This window comes from Lynx canadensis, chromosome D1, assembly GCF_007474595.2.
Source record: "Lynx canadensis isolate LIC74 chromosome D1, mLynCan4.pri.v2, whole genome shotgun sequence".
Classification (NCBI taxonomy): Eukaryota; Metazoa; Chordata; class Mammalia; order Carnivora; family Felidae; genus Lynx; species Lynx canadensis.
The window spans coordinates 43974668-43997957 of NC_044312.2; the positions used below are offsets into that span (position 1 = coordinate 43974668).

The 23290-nt window shown below is 36.8% G+C and overlaps 1 protein-coding gene across 1 annotated transcript in view; it reads right to left on the reverse strand.

Moving 5' to 3' along the window:
* The window catches only part of TYR (tyrosinase), a 105191-nt gene extending 82102 nt beyond the window's left edge, over positions 1 to 23089 (reverse strand). The window contains exons 1-2 of the mRNA XM_030332539.1: positions 22271 to 23089; positions 12260 to 12476 (exon numbers count right to left, since the gene is read on the reverse strand). Of these exons, the coding sequence (XP_030188399.1) occupies positions 12260 to 12476; positions 22271 to 23089 (1036 nt within the window). The remainder of the gene's footprint in view (positions 1 to 12259; positions 12477 to 22270) is intronic.
* Positions 23090 to 23290: the final 201 nt, after the last annotated feature.

Below are 23290 nucleotides of genomic sequence, written 5' to 3' on the forward strand. Positions count from 1 at the left end.
CCAGTGATTCATCTCTTACATATGACACCCATTTCTCCTCCCAACAAGTTCCCTGTTTAATGCCCATCACCCATTTAGTCCATCCCCCCACCCACCTCCCATCCAGCAACCCTCAGTTTGTTCTCTGTATTTAATAGTCTCTTATGGTTTGCTACCCTCTCTGTTTTTAACTTATTTTTCCTTCCCTTCCCCTATTATCATCGTTAAGTTTCTCAAATTCCACATATGAATGAAATCATATGATATCTGTCTTTCTCCAACTGACTTATTTCACTTAGCATTATACACTCTATTACATCCACATTATTGCAAATGGCGAGATTTCTTTCTTTTTCATCACTGAGTAGTATTCCATTATATATATATTATGTATATATATATATATATACATGTATACGTGTATATGTATATATATACACATATGTATATATGTATACGTGTATATGTATACATGTATATATATATATGCATATATATATACATACACACACACACATCTTCTTTATCCATTAGTCAGTCAATGGACATTTGGGTTCTTTCCATACTTTGGCTATTGATAGTGCTGCTATAAACATTGGGGTGCATGTACCCCTTCAAATTAACATTTTTGTATCCTCTGGATAAATTTCTAGTAGTGCAATGCTGGGTCATAGGGTAGTTCTATTTTTAATTTTTGAGGAACCTCCATAATGTTTTTCCAGAGTGGTTGCATCAGTTTGCATTCCCACCAACACCACAGAAATACAAACAATTATAAGAAAATACTATGAAAAATTATATGCCAACAAACCGGACAATATGGAAGAAATGAACAAATTCCTAGACACCCACACACTACCAAAACTCAAATAGGAAGAAATAGAAAATTTGAACAGGCCCACAACCAGCAAAGACATTGAATCTGTTATTAAAAATCTCCTAACAGGTAAGAGTTCTGGGCCAGATGGCTTCCCAAGGAAATTCTACCAGACTTCTAAGAAAGAGTTAATACTTATTCTCCTCAAACTTTTCAAAAAAAATAGAAATGGTAGGAAATATTTCAAACCCATTCTATGAATCCAGCATTACCTTGATTCCAAAGCCAAAGACCCCACTAAAAACAAGAATTACAGGTCAATATCCCTGATGAAACTGAATGAAAAAATTCTCAAGATACTAACAAATCAAATTCAGCAGTACATTAAAATAATTTTTCACCATTATCAAGTGGGATTTATTCTTCTTACTCAGACTTCTCTGACACCATGCAGCCAGGGGATTGGGACACAGTACTAATCTGATAATGATGGAGGTCTAGTCGCCCCAACCAGACTTTCTTTCTTTCTCTCTCTCTCTCTCTCTCTCTTCCTCTCTCTCCCTCTCCCTCTCTCTCTTTCTATTTCATTTTGTTAAATTTTCTTTCTTGCTGTTTAAATGGAGTATACTGATTATTGCCTAAAAGTTTTCTGCCCTATTCCTTGACTTTTGGCTACAAAGGGCAAGTTTTTGTTGCTTTTTAGTTTGTTTTTGTCTTTGTCTAAACCTCTTGCTATTTTCAGGCTTCTTCAGCAATAGATCTCGGATATATGAGGTGAAAAGAAAGCACAAGGGACTCACTAACATGGTCAAGAGGTCCCAGGGTCTCTAGCTAGTCTGCCTTATCTTCACCATTCATATTATTCTGTTTTATATACATATACAGAGATTTAAGTTGTACTTAGAGAGGAATAGAGAAATGTGTATCTACTCCACTTTCCCATAAGTGGAAGTCTATTTTTTGTTTATTGACTGTCATTCTTCTGTATTTTTGGCCATCTAAAAATCCATTGTTTTTGCACAAAGATTTCTTCTAACCATACCCACTCAGAGTGGAGTGACTAGTGTTGGACCAGATAACAGAAGCAGGATTGGGAGTGTACCTCCCAATCAGACACCAAAGTTCTGATATGTCTTTGGTAAACTAGAGAAGCCAGAATGGGACATACATACGTCATACTTCTGCTACAGTCTGAGGTATGATAATTATCTAAGAGGTGAAGCACTTGTGCCATTATTTGTGTTGAGAACTGAAATAACCATGCTTTTTAGGGAATCCATTTCTACTGGAATGTACAATTGTGAAACAAACTATAGTTATTCAGACTTAAGCATTTGGCAGACATTTTCTTGATATTGAACTAAATAAGTATGTCACTTAAAAGAAAACAACTGCTGATATTTTTTGCCAATGATACAATTTGAGCTTTCAAGCAAAAATAGAATTTTGAAAATTTTGATTCCATCACTATAAGCTCAAGAGCTTCTGAATACTTGAAGACATTTCTGATGAGATTATTGGTGGTACTAATGAGTGTGATTTTTTTGATATTATGTAATGAGATATTTCAAAATTTGACAGATCTACAGGTCTCAGCGAACCAATATTTTGAAAATGACCTATGATTGATATTACAAAATAAATAGGGTGAAAAATCCACTCACGATGTAAGAGAGATTTGAGTAGAATGTAACGTAACAAGTACAAAAACTTCATTTATATGGCTTCCGATTTGACAGCACAACTCAGCTTTTAAGAAATTACCACTTGTTGAGTTTTAGTATACAAAAATAGATCTGCAATTATCAGAAAATGTTTTTAAAAATACTTCTCCTTATTCTAATTTTATATCTGTGTGAGGCTGAGTTTTCTTCATTTTACAACTAAACTCCATGTGATACTACTGTTGAGTATAGAAATAGACATATAATCCAGATGTCTTTTTTTTACAAAAATATAAAGCAATGCCATGTTACTTTCTATTTTTATAAAATATATTTAATTATGTTACTTATATGAATGTAATGAGTAAAAAATTTTGTTATTTTAATGAATAAATAAATGTTTTCAAATTTTTCTTAGTCTTAGTTTTAAAAATGGTAAGTAGAAATAAATATAACCCACATTAACAAAATCTTATTGGAATTCTCCATATTTTGTATGAGTTGTAAATAGATACTGCAGCCAAAATATTTTAGATAACAAAGCAGTCCTACATGAGACATAGTTACTTTGTCTTTGGTATGTTGAAGTCTCTCAACTCATATTTGTTAGATAAATAAAGGTATAAAAATAGAATACACCTAGAACAGGTGAATTATTATTTTGCTCCTTAAAGATCTTCTGGGACCTTAAATGGAAAATGAGATTATCCTTTAGCAAACAGCCATTTTCTCCAGCAGTGAATCCAAATGATGAAAAAATAAATAAAATCTCTCTATTATGAATAAATACATTTAATGAAGACTAATAACCTTGCTAAATTATAAGGGAAGTTGGGATAACTATTTAAGATTACAAATATGGGAGTAGGGAAAAGGAAACATTTCCTGTGTATATAGTAGAAGCTAGATGTGTGTACATTCTCACAGTAGCCTAAATAGGTAATTATTAAATACACTTTTAAAACAAGGAAGAAGATGCTAGTAATGTTAAAACTGATACTAAAACATATTGCCATATTCTTTCAAAATCAGTGTCTCAATCTACTTTATAGGGCCCTGCCCCAATCTGGGAAATTCTTCTCTCTCTTTCTCCACTGTAGCTTTCCAATGGCGTTTGCCAGTACATAATACCAGCACCTCTTAATTCATAGCAAAGATGACACATGCCTTAAATAAATTACTTTACTTTCTCAATATTCACATTTGACAAGGACAATTTGCATTCCAGTACAACTAGTTGGAGGGAGAAGAAACAGAAGAATCATTCAAAACTATATAAATATATAGGGCCCAACATGCTAATTTTTTCTTTTCTTTTCTTTTCTTCTCTTTTTTTTTTTTTTTTTTTTTTTTTTACAGAGAGATCTCTGAGATTATCACAGTTGTTGCTAAAAGTTTACTGAGCATCAAGCAATAATATCCCCAAACTCTAAACTATTCTGTTTTTAAGGTTTTGTTTCCTGAAAAAAATAAAATAAAATAAAACTGTGAGTTTCTACTACCCAAATGTCTGAACAATGTCATTGAGCCTAAAGAAATCTATGTCCACAAAATTTAAAATGCCCCCTAATATTCAAAAAGTCAGTTTCTAATAAGTGATCACTGCATCCTGGTTAGAGAGTTTCTAATGGCCAGATAAAATGCTTTGGAAAACAAGGCACTGATAAAGAATTTAACAGGCATTTCATATATAGGAATTATGCTTGACTTGTTTTTTGTGAACCTAGTACACAAGTATTAACTCTTCCCTGAGCATGACTTCTGCCTTGGATCTCTTAAAACATATGTATATAGCAGTCCCTTATTTTATTTCAGGCTTTTTAAAAGGTAATGTTATATCCTGGTTAAAGAAGCACATTCAAAGCAAACCCACTTGGAAAGTTATACACAGGATACTTTTCTGAATTTCCTACATTTATTAGAACGGTCCTATTTTTCTTGCAAACTTGAGGTGAGGAGAAAAGAGTCTATCCTTTGAGCCAAATGAGTTGAATCAGCTCATTCAACTGGAAGGAGACACATTGATTCCTAAACTCACTGGAATAACTACTTAAAATAATGCTTTAATCAGTGAATAATAAACATCAGAGGGCTGTTGTGAGGATTAAATCATCTAACATGTGAGAAATGAGATTGTCTGGCACACAGAGATTTTTTAATGGTATTATTATGATCAGGAATATTGCCTAATCAGAATACCAACAAGGTTGCCAAGGTGTAATTCTGGGGAATTAAATAATCCAGGCTCGGAAAAGTTTTCTTGGTCTGAGTTCCTTAAAACCTTTCATTTCTGTTCAAAGTCAGTGAACACCAATCTATACCAAGCTCTTCAGCTTTCTGATCCCCCAAAATGGGTAAAGACATGCCCAAGAGGCCTGGAGCCTTCCTATCACTAGAATGTCCCACTCCACTGAAATGATCTCTTTGGCATTAAGATTTACACAGTCTCAATGGAATTTAGTTGTTGAGTCTGTGTAATCATTTCCGGATGTCCTAATAAAGTCCATTTCTCAAGCAAAGACTGAAAACTAGGTCATTCTCTGAGACTTCAGTGTGACTGGCTGCTGGTCTTTCTCTTCAAATATGCAGTTATAAAACATCATTCAAAATTTCAATACTTCCATTTTCTTTTATTAAAGCCCAGAGCTTATTTTTTACTTTCTTGAACTGCTGAAGTCCCAGCAAATGAAGAGGTGATATACTTCCCAGGGGTGTGTCTGGCAGTCACAAAAAAATAGAAAGGGTTGAAAGGCTGCTGGAAAGGAAAGTTCTGGATAATCATAATAGCATTTATTTTAGAAGAGCCATCATAAGAAGATAAACTAGATTTTTTAATGATGTATAGATTGAGAAGCCAAAACAAGGACTAATTATGAGAAATCAGTGGGAGATGTTTTAGAACCGTCCTCAATGTGTTGTGCACCTGTCTGTCTCACATTTGGTTACCAAGAGCTCCTGATACTCTATACTCTAGAGTATAAAAAAGTTGCTCTACTCTAACCAACTCATCTCCATCTCAGTCTCCATACCTGAAAACAAGCCATCACCATCCATCATCCCCCCAACAGCATTCTGCTAAGGCTGCTGGCTTCATACCTTGCTGACATATAGAGAAGATCATGTTTACTTCCTGCTGGCCTCTCCTGACCACATTGTCTATAGCAATGTTTCACAAAACAAGGTATGTAGATGTATTCTTAAAGATAGGAACATTATATCATGAGTTTTAAACTTTGGGTTTTCAAATATATCTCTTTTACAGGGAAGCTATAAGAGACATTTACTTGGAACAAACTTTAGTTTCTTAATTTCCCTAGGGATCTGTGGGCATATTTTTAGAGGTGTATAAGTTTTTTTCCTCCAGAGAAGATTGAGAAACAAAGGTATACATGATGTATTCTAAACCCTTTATACTTCTTATTTCCCATTTCAAAGTTAATATTTTAGCCATATACAACTTCTTATTTTTTTTTTTGGTAACTAATTTCACACTTTCACACCTCTGTTCCACTGCACATGTTGTGCCCTCTGCTGGAAATGCCTTTTCTCTTCTCTTCTTGGTGAATAATTATTGATATTTCAAGATCTAGGGTTTTTCTTTTGTCTTCTAAGGAAATATTTCTCGTTTATCTTTGGTTCCTACCTCACTGCATACTATCATATTGTGTTTTACCCATGTATTCATATGGTGTTTCCTCATTAGATAGTAAGCTCCTTGAGGTCAGAAACTATGTAATTGTCATCTTTGCATGTCTTTGTATGTTCATAATTTACTATAGTACCAGGATCATAGAGGGCTCTTTAAATGGAATAAAACTAGGTTTTTTCCATCATCCTGGAACTTTTTTTCTCCCACATGTGGTAGGTTAGTCCTTGTCTTTGAATAGCCACATAAGGATATTGTCATAGTGGCATCTCAGCACAGTATGGGATGTTGGAGTGAATACACAGAGAGTTGTCTTTCATCTGTACATTTCCATGATCCTAAGTTGTGCTTAGGGTTGTGAACACAACTTTAAGTTAGAATTGTTTCTTGTTCTTGCGCCTTCCTCTCTTTTGGGTAACAGGAGCTGTCCTTTCCCTTGTCCCTTTGTTTTTGGGAATCCCCTGAAAAGCTATTTATCTCAAGAAATGCTATCTCTGGGTCTATATCAACAATATTTTCCCACCTTTCTCCCTCTTTATTTTTCTACTACATCTAGCCCATCATGACCTATTTTCTCAGGAGTCAGTCTATACTTAGTTTCTAGGCTGATTGTCAGAAAAACTAATCAGTGATAACTGAGTTGTCAACAACTAATCCAAGTTTAACATAATTAATTATTGCTGCCGTTTTTTGAAGAAATATCATAAGTTCCTTACATGTATTTTATCATTATCCTTACACAAACCCCATACATTATTATTCATAGCTACATTTTAAAGATGATGAAACTAAAGCCCAGAAGTAAAATAACTTATTCAAAATAGTATGTCTAGGAAGTGGTGGGGTTTGGATCAAATTCCAGTCAGTTTGATTGCTTTTAACCACTTTGCTAAACTGTTGGTTCTCCTTTAGCCCACAACACACATACCACTGCCAGTTTTGCATTAGCAGTATTATGAAACTTGAAGTACAAGACACGATGGGCAGATATTTGGACATGAGAAGATCCTTCTTTGAATCTAATAGTCCATATAGCATGGGGACGAACTTTTTAGCCAAATCTGAAGACTGCCTTTTATAATGCAGACTTATTTGTCTTTGCTTTTTCTAGGAACATGAATCTCTTTTGCACAATTCACAAGTGGTACATTTTCAATATTTATTTCAGGACTTATATCTAGGAAGAAAGCTGAGGTAACATAAACTACTTCAGTAGTTGAAAACACAACAGTTCCTCCATCCCAGGACTGGCTGCAAGAATTTGTTCAATGGGATGGAAATTACACACACCTCAAAAAGCTAATAATAATCAAAGGGCAGCAATAACCATGGGGTTCAATAAAAACCAACAATTCCATTCCACCTGTGTTTACTGACAGAGCAGAATGCAGTAGTTGTCTTTGCTCCTGCTTCTCCAGTCCTGTTCTCCTCGCAGCCATACTCACTTGAGCTCCAGTCCTGCTCTCCTCACAGCTATACTCACTTGAGCACTCCTTGCAAGCCCAGACATCCCACATCCTTCCCTATCCTGGTTTCAAAATGTGTCCAGTGAGCAAAACTTACTCCCCATGGTACAAGATGATTCTAGAATACGTTTCTATACCAGAAAGAAAGAAAATGCCAAAAACAATAGTGGGGATGTGAAACAGAGGCATAAGAGCCAGCTTAAGGCGTGCCCATGGGTGAAATCTGGGACCATTTGAGCATAGAGATAATTATGCACCTTAATTAATTATATATTATTGAAAACAAATTGAAAGTCTTTACTTCATACCATAGATATATTGATATCAGTATACAGTTGATAGATAGGAAGGAAAAGGAAGGAGGAAGGAAAGAAGGAAGGGAAGAAGGGAGGAAAAAAGAGGGGCTCTTGCTAACAGTAGAATCCTAAGTGCTGACTAATAAATGTAAAGGGAGTGCTGAAGTTGGAAAGTCATCATTTTGTAACCATCAATGGAGGGTAACTTCAGGAGAAAGCAGAATATTTGCATTATATTAAAAATGTCCCCATGTAGTCAATTTATTATATTGAAAGAGAAAAATTAGTAATTATAGAGTGGAGAAATTGGACCACACCTGGAGCAGATGATCAAATTAATATCACCATTGTGAGACAGATGGTTGCCCTGTGCCTCCAGATGTGACACCCTCTTAGAAAGATGCAAAGTCACCTTTGTAGAATTCTGGATAATAATGTATTTCCTGGATCCAATCATGAGGAAATATAAGACAAACTCAAAACAAGGAAATTTTATTTAAAAATGGAGGAAAGGACTGCATTCCCCCCAAATGTCAATCTTATTAAAAAAATCTGTAGAAAATATTTCAAAGTGAAGGCTAAGGAGACATGACAACCTAAATGTTAACTGCCCCTACACTGGATCTTGTTACAGAGAAAAAAAAATTTCTGTAAAGGATATTATTAGGCCTATTGAAAAAAAATTGGAAACATTAGATTAGAATAAAGCATTATATAAATATAGAATTTACTAAAGTTAATAACTGGTCTGTGGCTATGTAAGAGAATATTCCTACTCTATGGAAAAATACACCGACAAATCCAGGGGTAAAGTGTTCTAATTTATACAACTCACCTTCAAGTGGTTGAGATTGGGAGAGAGAGAAAGAAAACAAGATATAATGTAAACAGTAAGTGCATATAAGTATATGTGTGTCTTTTGTACTGTTTTATTGCTGTAATTTTTCTGTAGGCTTAAAATTATTTCTGAATAAAAGTTTAAAGAAAAGAGTAAAAAAAAATGTGCCCTTGATCAGGGAACATCTTTGCTGATAGCTCAGATCAACATTTTCTAAGATTTTCCCACTGGTATGTTGGCAACATACAATGTGGATAAATAACTAAGTGGTAGGTTATGCAATTTGAAGTGCCTTAGGTTTTATTTTTGTACTCAGTTATCAACTTATCAAACACCTATTATGTGCCAGATAACGTGCTATGATATGCTTTTTTTCTCCTCCTCAAGAAAGCATACTAGACTAGATGTGAAAGAGAATAAAATACTGCAAAAAATAAAATAATTCACAACCATAATTTATTAATAGCAGCAAATTCTTTGTGTAAACCTGATGTTCTGCACTTACCTCTGTGCATTAGAAACTCATTTAGAAGCCACTATCTGAGTTGACACAGCTCAAGCCACTTTCTTTTTCAGACTTGAGACCCAGAAAAGTTTCACTCCCCTACCTTATTTCTGGGACCAGCCCATGTTCCTTAGTGACAAAGTTCCATGCTTTCTCACTGCTAGGAAATCTGCCTGAAAAATGTATAAAGTACCTCTGTTCCCTTAAGTATGCAGCCTGACTATGCAGTGTCATTAAGACAGAATTTGTAGTTTTGATTTGTATTTCCCTGATGATAAGCATGTTGAGCATTTTTTCATGGGTTGGTTGGCCATCTGGATGTCTTCTTTGGAGAAGTGTCTATTCATGTCTTTTGCCCATTTCTTCAGTAGATTATTTGTTTTTTGGGTGTTGAGTTTGATAAATTCTTTATAGATTTTGGATACTAACCCTTTATCTGATATGTCATTTGCAAATATCTTCTCCCATTCCATCGGTTGCCTTTCATCATCAGGGAAATACAAATCAAAACCACAATGAGATACCACCTCACACCTGTCAGAATGGCTAACATTAACAACTCCGGTAACAACAGATGTTGTCAAGGATGCGGAGAAAGAGGATCTCTTTTGCACTGCTTGATGGGAATGGAAACTGGTTCAGCCACTCTGGAAAACAGTATGGAGGTTCCTCAAAAAATTAAAAATAGAACTACTCTGCGATCCAGCAGTTGCACTACTAAGTATTTATCCAAGGGATACAGGTTGCTGTTTCGAAGGGGCACAAGCACCCCAGTGTTTATAGCAACACTATCAACAATAGCCAAAGTATGGAAAGAGTCCAAATGTCCATCGGTGGATGAATGGTTAAAGAAGATGTGGTAATATATATACAATGGAGTATAACTCGGCAATCAAAAAGAATGAAATCTTGCCATTTACAACAATGTGGATGGAATTAGAGGGTATTATGCTAAGCAAAATAAGTCAGTCAGAGAAAGACAAATAGATGACTTCACTCATATGAGGACTGTAAGATACAGAACAGATGAATATAAGGGAAGGGAAGCAAAAATAATATAAAAGCAGGGAGGGAGATGAAACATAAGAGACTCTTCAATATGGAAAATAAACAGAGGGTTACTGGAAGGGCTGTGGGGGGATGGGCTAAATGGGTAAGGGGCATTAAGGAATCTATGCCTGAAATTATTGTTGCACTATATGCTAACTAACTTGGATGTAAATTTAAAAAAGAAAAAAGAAAAAAAAATGTAGTCCTGTTGTTAACCTCTGGCAAAGTCCAATGGGACACCCAATCCTCCCAAATGGTGACTGCCAACTTGTGTGTGAAACTTTGTCCCTTGTGTGTACCCCTTTGTCCCAGCATATAGTCTCTTAGACACCTTGGAACCATGCACTGCCTTCTTATATTATTGAAGGTACAGCTTGATATGTTTATGGCTCACCCTCAAGAAACTCTCAATCCACTCTGGGTCATCAGAATACAATGGAAAGGACTCTGGGATCTTGGCACTTGACAATTTTCAGAACAAGTTTAGCTCTGTCACTTAATGAATGAGTGGTTATAGCCAAGTCATATAAAATCTCTAGTCCCGTTTCCTCTCTTTAAACTAGAAATAATGGTGCTATCTTCCTCAGAGGATGGTTGTAAGAAGTGAGATAGTGCTATACAAAATGTTTGACATGGTGCCTTGCAAATAGTGATTAGAAGGAAAATGTTAATCATTAATATTACTTTCGGAAGATAAACATAATTTTTATTTTAATGGCTAGAAGCAGAATTCCTCTTTAGGGTGATATACTTCTTGTTTAAATTGCTTCTTGGGGAGAGCAAGGCCCTGAGGTTGTGGATTAGAAGGAAACAGGGATATGAAAGACACAGTACAATTATTCTGTATAGTTGAGCAACAGAAGTTGGATAAAACAACAATTACAATGACAAGAAAATAAGGCAAAAAGGTTAAGACAAGGGACGCCTGGGTGGCTTAGAAGGTTAAGCACCCGACTCTTGATTTCAGCTCAGCTCATGATCTCAGGATTGTGAGATCAAACCCTATGTTGGGCTTCACACCGAGTATGGTGGCTGCTTAAGATTCTCCCTCTCCGTCTCTCTCTCTGTGCCCCTCCCCCACTTATTCTCCTTCTCTCTCTCTCTCTCTCAAAAAAATAACTTAAAAAAAGTTAAAAGTAAAGAAAGGAGAGAAAGATTTATTTACATGGTAGTGTGCCAAAGAGTTTTTTAAGAGGTGGACTGTTTAATGTTGAGTTGTCAACATTGCTACAAGTTGGCCACCTGTCTTCCCAAAACTCCTATTAAATCTATGACTTAAGTGAATGTTCCTGGCTGGTTAGTTGGTTTTTGTTTGTTTTTTATAGTTTTTTTCCATAATGCATATTGAAGTGAAAAAAGTGGGTTTCATGACTGGAACAGCATTGAGCAGAGAGGAATGAAAAAGTGCTGAAGGAAAGAGCAAGCAAGACTGAGAACTTTGTAGGAAAAGGACCTAGAAGAGCCTCTGAGAAGGAATCTCTGGCAAAGTACAAAAATTTTAAGGGGTGGTGGGATGGCGACTTAACCTGACATATAGGTTTTATCCTTATTGGAGGTAAGAGAATGGACTTGCCTCAACGAGCCTCATTCCCAAAATATTTTAAAGTAGATAAAATACTAAGACTTGCAAAATATGATAGACTCACAGTCTTTTATCTATAATTCCAAAATACAAAATGGTCTGACAATATTTCGTTTAGCACCAATACTCTGTTAGTGAAGAAACTTGACCTTAGTCACCCTGAGGCTGCCAACCATCTTTCTTTATTGCCATGGTGGGTGTATTCTTACATCTCGCTGAAGAGTTATATGTGTTGGATTATGGTGTGCTGCTCAGACTCTGTGAGGATTATTGGCCACATAGGCAATATGCCAATTTCCTTATTCAGAAAATTCTGCGTTCTTAAACATATCTGGGACCAGGGTTTTGGATAAGAGATTCTAAACATGATTCAGAAAAACAGAAGAAATTTTAAATGAGTGATAAATGGGAGTTACCTTCCAGTGTATTCCTAAAGCTGAAATTGGCAGCTTTATCCATGGAATCCGATTCATATTGTGTCAGACTTAGGCAAAATTCCACATCAGCAGAGGAGGGGAGTCTTGGGGTCCTGGCTTTGTCGTGGTTTCCGGGATTGCGCAGTAATGGTCCCTCTGGAGTTCCATCACATAAAGCCTGACGGCTATTGTACTCCTCCAACCGGGTACAGATGATCTACACAAAAACCTTTATGTTAAAGGAGTTGTGGCTAGAGATTATCATCAAGAGGTTCATATTTTTAAGTAAACTGTTGACAGGCATCTGGGTGGCTCAGTCAGTTAAGCGTCTGACTTCAGCTCAGGTCATGATCTCGCAGTTTGTGGCTTCGAGCCCCTCATAGGGCTCTGTGCTGACATCTCAGAGTCTGGACCCTGCTTTAGATTCTGTGTCTCCCTCTCTCTCTGCCCCTCCACTGCCCACACTGTGTGTGTCTCTCTCTCTCAAAAATAAATAAACATTAAAAAAATTAAACTGTTGAAGGAAGCAGCCCATCTGAGGGTTGCAGGGCAGCGTAAGCAGTGAAAGTTAAAATCTAGAACAGACTTCTAGTCTTGCATCTAATTAAGAAAATGAGTCAAATTTCTTATGTCTCATCTGTAAAATGGGGATACTAATAACTACTTCATATAATTTTGTCAAATATTTATTTGATGAGAAATTATTTTGACAAACATCTGTTAAACATTCATTGTGTGACTTTGCCAGTTGTGTGCCCATGAAGCTAGCCCTGGTACTGAGTCACATCTGTGCCATCACTTGTTTTCTCTGTTTATATGTCTTTTGGCTCTAACAAGTTTCATGGCTTACATGGCAAATACATGATAAGAACTCCCTACTTCTTATCTCTGCTTCAAAACCACCACTCTGAACTCTGAACTTTGTTTATCCATCTTGGACTTTTTATTTCAGTGTTATCTCACACATATCTCAAATGGAACATTTAAAATCCAAAAATCTGTTCCTCTCTCTACGTTTCTTATCACACCAACCATCCTGCTGCTCAAACCAGAAGCCCATGAATCATAATTTTTAACCTGGAGAGTAACTGGTGAGTTTTCATTTGTATTTTATTCTCTTATGTCTTTCACATTGAGATCATTAATCAATTGTTTCAATTCTACCTCTAGAATATAGCTTGAATATGGGAATTGCTCTTCAATTTGCTTACAAATTGTGTGATCTGACTGCCAAAGTCAGATTGGCTACCCTTCTCTGGGCATTACTTGGGCTTCTCCATGCTGTGACTTTGTTCATGCCTAAGCACACTCACTCCTTGCCATGGGTCTGGTGTCTGACCTCATCCTCAAGGCTGAGGCAATATTACAGAAAAAACAGACATGAGGCACCTGGGTGGCTCAGTCAGTTAAGCGTCCAATTCCTGATTTTGGCTCAGGTCATCAACTCATGGTTAGTGAGTTTGAGCCCCACATAGGGCTCTGCATTGACAGTGCGGAGCTTGCTTGGGATTCTCTCTCTCTCTCTCTCTCTCTCCCTCTCTCTCTCTCTCTCTCTCTCTCTTTCTCTCCCTCTCTCTGTCCCTCCCCTGCTCATGCTTTCTCTCTCTCTCTCTCAACATAAATAAAACTTCAAAAAGAAAAAAAAAAGAAAAAAGACACTGTCAACCCTGACTTCAAAAGAATTCGAAAGAATCTGACTCGTGGGGCTCCTGGGTGGCTCAGTTGGTTAAGTGTCTGACTTCGGCTCAGGTCATGATCTCATGGTTTGTGATTGTGAGTTTGAGCCCCACGTCAGTCTTTGTGCTGACAGCTCAGAGCCTGGAGCCTGCTTCTAATTCTGTGTCTCCCTCTCTCTCTGTCCCTCCCCTACTTGTGCTCTGTCTCTATCAAAAATAAATAAATGTAAAAAAAATAAAATAAAAGAATCTGACTCTAAATATGAATAATTTTTATGAATCCTTCATTGAATTATTTTGTGTATAGTTTCATTTATATCTAGGCAGAAAAATAAGCTATGATAAAAAATAATTCACTAAATAAGTTAAAAGGTGCTCTTTCAGTATAAATGTAAAATAAAAATTCTAAATGATTAAAAATATCACATCATAATTTAATAGGCATTTATTTTTTTGTCTCAATACTATATAAATTATTCATCTTAAAATCATTGATGCCTTAGATTTGGTGAGAGCAATGAACTAAATAGCAAGATATCAATCCTAATTCAAAACAAACATGAAGGAGAAACCACCCTGCCATCACTGATGGTTCATAACAAGCACATCCTTCCACAGGATGTCTGTGCCCACTGAGTAGGTAAGATTATTTGCCAAATTTAGACTCCATTTACTTTACACTCCCTTAATAAACAATATCATCTGCTTTAGAAAATGTGATCTCCATGAGGACAACTTTATTATTGTTGTCATTATCATTATTAATCACACAACCTAGAATAGAGGCTCAATAAATTTGATGGATGAATAAACAAATCAATGGATGAACCAATGAATCTTCAACTACACACATGTTAAACACCCTTTTACCCTCGTTCTGTTGATACTGACCTCTGCCCTAGAAGATATTTTTTTTAATATATCATTTTTATTAAGTGTGTATTTGGCCCTATTATGTTCCACACCATGAGGAAGGCATCTCTGTGTACATTTTTAAAACTTCACACATGTACTTCATAGATTTATATGATTTTATCCCTACTTTAATGATGAGGAAGCTGAGTCTAAGTGTGGGAGAGTACAAAAGTAGCATCTAAAATCCTGTCTTATGGGGCACCTGGGTGGCTCAGACAGCTGGGTGACCAACTTTCGATTTTGGCTTAAGGCCTGTAGTCTCATGGTTTGTGAGACTGAGCCCTGAGGAGCCTGATGCAGGCAATATTTTATTTTTTTTTTTTTCAACGTTTTTGGTTTTTTTTTTTTTTTTTATTTTTGGGACAGAGAGAGACAGAGCATGAACGGGGGAGGGGCAGAGAGAGAGGGAGACACAGAGTCGGAAACAGGCTCCAGGCTCCGAGCCATCAGCCCAGAGCCTGACGCGGGGCTCGAACTCACGGACCGCGAGATCGTGACCTGGCTGAAGTCGGACGCTTAACCGACTGCGCCACCCAGGCGCCCAATGCAGGCAATATTTTAGAAGTGAAAAGCCTTCCTGGTCACTTGTTTGCACCACAGTTAAAAATAATCAAGACAGTCAGTCTCCTGCTCCAGTGAGCTTGCAATCTATAGAAACGTAAAGGCAAATTAAACTACCGTGAGCTAGAACTGAAGGAGCCATGCCTCCTAGGAATGGCTGCTACTGTGTTAAATAGAGACACTTCAAGAAGCTTTTAATTTTTGGTTACTAAGACATCACTTATGAATTGAAGCGTTGTATGTTGGAAAATAATTGGACTCCAAAGTTAGGTAGGCAGGGGCTTCAGTTCTGGCTCTGTTGCTTACTAGCAATGTGTCAATGAGCATGTTATTTAGACTTGCTAATTTTCTCAACTGTAACATGAAATCATACTAAATGTAACAGGAAATAAAAATATATAACATATTAATGTATAATTCATATATATTATATTAATAATGGAATAAAATAATAATAGGAAGCAGCAGTTTTTTTTTTTTTTACCCAGAAAATGTCAGCTTCTGGTTTTCCTCACACTTTACAACATTCCTCAATCCTTTTATCCACGCATAATTGAGAAATAGATCTGTTGGGTAACTTGTCTAAGGTCTTATGATATTTAGAGCCAGAGCTAGAACATTAATCCACAGTCCTGATTCCAAATTTATATATCCACTGCATTTATTACTGCCTGTAAGTGGCTTAGGAGTGGTTGACTAAAGCTAACTTAACTTTTGCATTGATTATAATATATTGCATTCCTTTATAATGCTGATTAGACATCACGGCAGGTACATAAACAAAATCATATACATCCATGTTTGAATAATAAACCATCTCAGGATATTTTCAAAAGATCCTACTGCCTCAAAGACTCCTACAGCTGACTCGTTTAAATTAGAGAGGTTTGAATGGAACTATTTTTTGCTGAAATGCCAACTGTCAAGTGACTAAGTGCTCAGATGACTGGATGTATTAGTAACGAGGAGGAAATCTACCCTGGCTCCAGAAATAATTTGAAAAACTTAATCCCAAATTATCATCTTTATATTTGATACAGGAGGAGAGGCAGGGAGGAGAAACTGTTAGCACAATGGTTAGGATCATGGAGATTATAGTCAGACATGCTTTCCAATATTGACTATTATTAGCTACATGACCTTGTGCAAATTACTTAAGCTCTCTGAGTATTACGGTTTTTCATCTGCACATAGGGATTATTACAACTTTTTAGGAAGGATCAAATAATTTAACATATGCAAAGCACTAAGTATATAGTTTCAGGTATAGAGTGTTTAATGACAGCTCTTATATTATTATTGAATACAAGACCGTTGGGTAGGCCCCAAATCGTTTTTAACTGTGGTTCTATAACACTTACTGAATATTCATTGTTGTAATAACTAACATGGATATATCATATAAATATATAATAATAATTACCACACGTGGGACTCAAAGAATATGTCAGATACTAAACCAGTCATTTTACATGAACAGATTCCACTGAATCCCTCTACAATAATGCTTTACGATATATTATTCTTTTTTTTTTTTTTTTGAGAGAGAGAGGTCACAAGTGACCAAAGGGAAGAGAGAGAGAGAGAGAGGGAGACAGAGAATCCCACAAGGGGCAGAGAAAGAGAAGCAGGTCTCACCCGAAGCAGGGCTTGAGCTCATGAACTGTGAGATCATGACCTGAGTCGAAGTCTGATGCTTAACTGACTGAGCCACCCAGGCGCCCCAAGATATATTATTCTAATTTTAAAGAAAAAAAGGTCCTAGAATAATTAAGTAACTTGTCCATGATCTTGTAGCTGAGATACAAAAGTAACAAAACCCTATTTTGCTTTCTGTTGAGACAAGCCAATGGTCAAAGACTCTAAATAACTTGTGCAACATCATCTAGTAAGTGGCAGAGGCAGAGTCTGATAAGTGGCAGAGATCCTCTGATGAGGAACTTGTTCTTTTTCTATTTCAACACAGGTGATTGGTAGCATATGATGGGGGAAAAATCAAGTGTCCCAAGTCAAATGAAAAAAGAGAGACAGAAAGAACAAACAGATTAATGGAGGTGACTCTAGATAGTGTTCTCTTAAACTTAAATAAATAGCAATAAACTATCAGTTATTGAAAGCTTTCAGGAGCAAAGACTCTATTAGGGCATTAGAGGTTTATGGGGGTGGGGGGGGGGAGAAAGTAAACCATATGACATTCCACAGAATCTTTTCCATAAAGAAAAAAGAGAAGCTGTTATTTCACTGAGCTGTTGCCATGGTTACCTAAAACCCATGACTCTCTGCTGAAATGTGACTTATTTTTTTTTTTTCTTCCCACTGTTTCCTTCCATGTGATGTGCTTTTCACCTGATGAGTGAATTCCCTGGCCACATTTCACTCGCATTTATCGTCTAGGAAATATTTGGTTTTTCTCTGTATTTTGATACATCATGACAGTTATTCCTGATCTACCTTTCGTTTTTTATGGCTGGTCTATATGCTGCTTGCCTAACATTGGATCTAATTGTGTTGAGCACAGGTATTTATACTTTAATGTTATTAAGGAACCCCCCCATCCCCAAATATATTGGACTGTTTTAGCTGATGACAAACATGCTTCTACATTAAAAGCTCTTGTCATTAAAGAAATAAATGAAAAAAATACATATACACAAAAGACATAAATTCTGAATATAAGAAAAATACTTTTCTAAAAATACTAACAATAATTAATATATTATTTTATGTAATGGGAAACTCAATCTCACTTAAATAATACTCTGTAACTTGCTTGATCTCCTCTATTGTATGCTCTTTCTTCTTCTTTTTTTTTTTTTTGCATGAATGCATATAAACATACATACAGAAGCCCAGAAAGAACTACATAAAATGTTTTATTCTACACTTTGAGTGAATCACTGCTTATTTTGCATTGTTGTGTCCTTGACCTTGATGATCCAGTGCTATAAAGAAGTATGGTCTAAGGTTCTAGAAATCCAGGCATGCAGAGTTTAATTTTTAATCCATGTTATTTTTAGAGCTAACATTTCTATGACTTTTAATTTTGTTCAACATACATTTTTAAAGTCCGTTTTATGTATATATCATGGTTCTGGGCTCTGTGGATACAAAAGTAAATTAGAAATGGTCTCTACCTTTGGAGCCGCAGACAGTATGGTAGACAAAGACAGGTTTGAAAACCATTCCATGTACTGAAAAGTTATAGATACTATAATAGAAATCTGTACCAAGTGTAATGTAGCACAAAGGAGTGAGGGTAAATTCTACCTGAGTAAGGGATGTGGATCAGTAAAAACGTAATGGAATATTTCTATCATAACATAAATGTAAAGGACTACAGAATAGCTGCCCCATTTGTCTGTGCAACTCAATTTTAAGGAAGAACAAGTAACTACAAGTCAAATTTTATATCCATAAATTATTGGTTTAATTGATTTCTTCTAGCCTAAATGGCTCCTTATTAACAGGAGAAATAGCATTGGAGTCAGAGTCACCAGGTTTCAATCCTCACCTGTGTGACCTTGTATAAATCATACCTTTTTGGGCATCTCTCTGTCCTCCTTTATAAAGTAAGGACACTATGGTACACACCACTGAGTGTCTCTTAGCTCACAGTTAATAAATGCTATGAATTTCTAAAGCCTCTATTTTTATATTGTAAAATATATCTGAAATTGAGGGAAAATGGAGGCTTTGCATGAAAGGGGCCATCAGTCTATCTAATTTTGAAGGTCTCCATGAATTCACTGAATCTGGAAGCTATTTGATTCTCCAAACAAAGTAGTACTTCTTGATTTGAGTGTACAATTCCAGCAAAAACATTTAAACTAGTGATGTGTTTATTACAAAACCTGTTTGTAAAGTGAAATAGATACCAAAACAATTTCAAGATTAATTAAGTCAGTGATTCTCAATGATGGTTGCATATTAGAATCACAAGAGATGGTTTTAGGGGCACCAGGGTGGCTCAGTTGCTTGAGTCTAACTCTTGATTTTGGCTCACATCATGATCTGAGAATCGTGAGATCAAGCCCCCTATTGGGCTCCACACTGGGCGTGGAGTACACTTAAGATTCTCTCTCTCTCTCTCTCTCTCTCTCTCTCTCTCTCTCTCTCTCTCCCCCTCTCCCTCTGCCCCTCTTCCCATATCTCTCTTTCTAAAATTAAAAATAAGGGCTGCCTGAGTGGCTCAGTCAGTTGAGTGTCTGACTTCAGCTCAGGTCATTATCGCACGGTTCTTGGATTACAGCCCTGCATTGGGCTCTGTGCTGACATCTCAGAGCCCAGAGCCTGCTTCATATTCCATGCCTCCCTCTCTCTCTGCCCCTTCCCTGCTCATGCTCTGTGTCTGTCTTTCAAAAACTAAAATAAAGTGTTAAATAAAATTAATAATAATAATAATAATAATAATAAAATAAATAAAAAAACAAATGAGAGAAGGTTTTAAAAATACAGATGCTTCAACTTCACAGTAGACTACTTGAAGAGAATTTTCCAGCAGAAATTAGGTGGATGGATCCATGAAATTTATTTAAGCTCCCTAAGTGATTTAGATACTGAGAACTGCATTAAATTGATATAAACAACTGATCTTCATTTTTAAAGGATGGTAACCAGAGAGACTATGAGAAAAAATGGAAATGGTGACTGTCACCTCACACAGTGACACTACTCAACAGTAGGCAGATACAAATGTTCTTGCATTTCCTTTTTTTTTTCTAGAAACAGACACATTCTTTTTTTTTTAATGTTTATTTATTTTGAGAGGAAGGGAGCACAAGTTGGGGAGGGGCAGAGTAAGAAGGGGAGAGAGACAGAATCCCAAGCAGGCTCCACACTGTTAGTACAGAGCCTGGTGCGGGACTCCATCTCATGAACCATGAGATCATGACCGGAGATGAAATCAAGAGTCAGACTCTTAATTTTTAATTTAGACCCTTCCTTTTTAATTTAAACTATCATTTGATTGTTTTTCTTCAATGGTCTTTGTTCACTCTATTTCCAAATTTTGTTTTTAACACCAACTACTACACAGCAGTTTAACTATAGAATAATATTGAACCTAATGTAATAATTTCAGTCCAGTGTTTACCCACTAGACCCAAAAAGTTTTATTTAGAAATAAAATTGGCCACAATTATAAAGAAAAAAGGGGAGGGTAAGGACTTTCCGCTCAATAATAAATGATTAGGAAAAAAAAGCAAATATATTGCTAGTAATACCAAGTAGCATATATCTCCTATAATAAAATATCAATTAGTATCTATCTATTAAGCTTCGGTGTGGATGTTGTCACATTTTTGGTAATTTAGATAAGACACCAGCCTTTCTGGGTCAAGTGAAACTGTACAGGTAAGGAAAGCATTATAAATGACTGAAAATCCCTATCCTAACTTAGTAGTATTTTAAGCAGTAACAGGATGAGAGTGTTAGATGAGAGGTTTGCATTTTATAGATTAAGGTGGGAGATCCAAAGGCTTATTGAAATAGGTTTTTTTCAGGCTCATCTTTTTCCAGCCTTTTCTGCAAAAAACACTCATTACTCTTGGTAAATACTTGGCATTAGTCATACCAGATAATACACCATGACCAATTTCCAATGAGCTTCAATAGATTACATTTGGAAGGTGTGTGAACTTAGTGGGAAGGGGAGGAAGCCATTAATATATCAAGTCTGTAGAGTGCAAGATGTGGATGCCAGATTCTTCCCATCTCATTTAAACATTGGGCTTGATTCCATAAAGCACTGCTAGTCAAAATTCTATATTAGAAATGTTTGGAATAAAGACAGAAAAGCATTCCTTTCACCTTATGGTTTTAAATTATTAAAAGCATATTTTGTGGGTCACATTTTGCCCCTAATCCAGAGTGAAAATTTTAGAACGGGAGAAATAGAAATTAAATTTCAAAATTTTAATTCCTTACCTTGTACCTCTAAAGTTTGAATATATTTAGGAAAAAAAGCAAATTTCTTCTGCAGCCTAACGAAAAAAAATGAAATGAGGTGGAATAAGCCAGATCCTTCAGTTAAAGACATCATAGCAGTCACATCCTTGGGAATACTATAGGTAATCAGGCAGCCCAGCCTGACCTATCTCTGCTATTTCTTGGCTCTGCAATCTTGTACAAGTTACCTTTATACCTCAGTGTTTCAATCCTTAGACTGGAGAAAGGTTAGTAAAAGTATTAACTGAGTTACTACACAAAAAGTCTTGCAACGGGGCTTCACACATGCTAAATGAAAATGAACATTTTCATTACGTACCTATTCGGGCCCCAGGGTCTTCATATACTTTTTAAAAAGATTTAATCTAAATAATATTCACCCAGTTTTCCTGATGATAATAATCACCATAGACATTTAGTCAATGATGCCTTCCCAAGAACCCTCTCCTGAAGATTCTGATCAATGGGTCTAAGGGTAAGACCAGGGATTTGTAATTTGTACACTGTATGAATTTTATTGTGAAGAAAATTTCAGAAACATTGACCTAGATCATTAACCTGCTTAATCATCTGAACATTCATCCATTCATTGAACAGATAATGAGCCCTTTCCACTTGTGAGGCACCAACCTAGGTACTGAGAGATACAGTGATGAGCCAAATACTATGTATTTATTAGAGCTTAGGAACCTGGTGGAGGATATTAGACAAATAGCCACGCAAATATCTGTGTAATTACAATCGTGAAGTGTGCTGTAAAGGAAAAATACAAGGTATGCTGAGAACTTTTAATAGAGGACCTTTTCTACTCCTGGCAGGAAAGCTGCAGAGGAGCGTCTATGAAGGCCTGCCTGCAGAAGCAATAGCTGAGGTTTTTTTTATGCTCTGATATTGTATGTCCAGGATGTCTTACCTGCCAAGAGGAGAAGAAGGATGCTGGGCTGAGTAAGTTCGGGTTTGCTGGGTTGCGCCCTCCCATGTACTCATCTGTGCAAATGTCACAGCTTTTAGCATCTCGCCAATCCCAATATGGAATAGTGAAGTTCTCATCCCCGGTCAGCTTCTGGATTTCTTGTTCCCACAGCAACAAGAACAGTCTGTGCCAAGGCAGGAAACCTGGGGCTTCATGAGCAAAATCAATGTCTTTCCAGATTTCAGACCCTCCAAGCAGTGTGTCCCTTGACACATAGTAATGCATCCAGACGAAGAGGTCATAAACATTGATGTCATTAAACATGGGTGTAGATCCATTATTCATTTGGCCATAGGTGCCTATGGGGATGACATAGTCTGGGCTGATAGTATGCTTCGCTAAAGTGAGGTAGGCAAGAAATTTGTTCTTCTCTGGGACGCTCAAATCAAAGATGTTTCTTCTCACCAAAAGTCGCTTCTCTGTGCAGTTTGGTCCCCAAAAGCCAAACTTGCAATTTCCACAGTTGAATCCCATGAAGTTGCCAAAGCACTGGCAGGTCCGATTATAAAAGACGGAGGGCCAGGCCTCCCGGTCATCCATCCCCGTGAAGGGGTATTGAGGCCCGAGTGGAGCTTTGGACAGCGTGATGTCCTGACAGGCACCCCTGCCTGAGAGCTGTCCACAGGGACTGCTGTCACCCGTCCACGCTGGACAGCATTCCTTCTCCATCAGGCTCTTGGAGGAGGCACAGGCTCGAGGGAAATGGCCAGCGGAGGTCCGGAAACTCCACAGCAGGCAGCACAGAGCAGCCAGGAGCATGCTTACCCTCGTCCTCACGGATCTGTTTGAGCTGGTTAATTGAGCCACACACTTCTCTTTCCAGCTACCCCTACAGTGACTATCACATGTTTCGGCTAAGACCTATATAACACCAGTCCCACCTCCAGCATCAAACACTCTCCGTCTTTATCTTAAGCTTTCATCTTCTGAAAACCACATGACTAACTTTTCCCTGGAGTT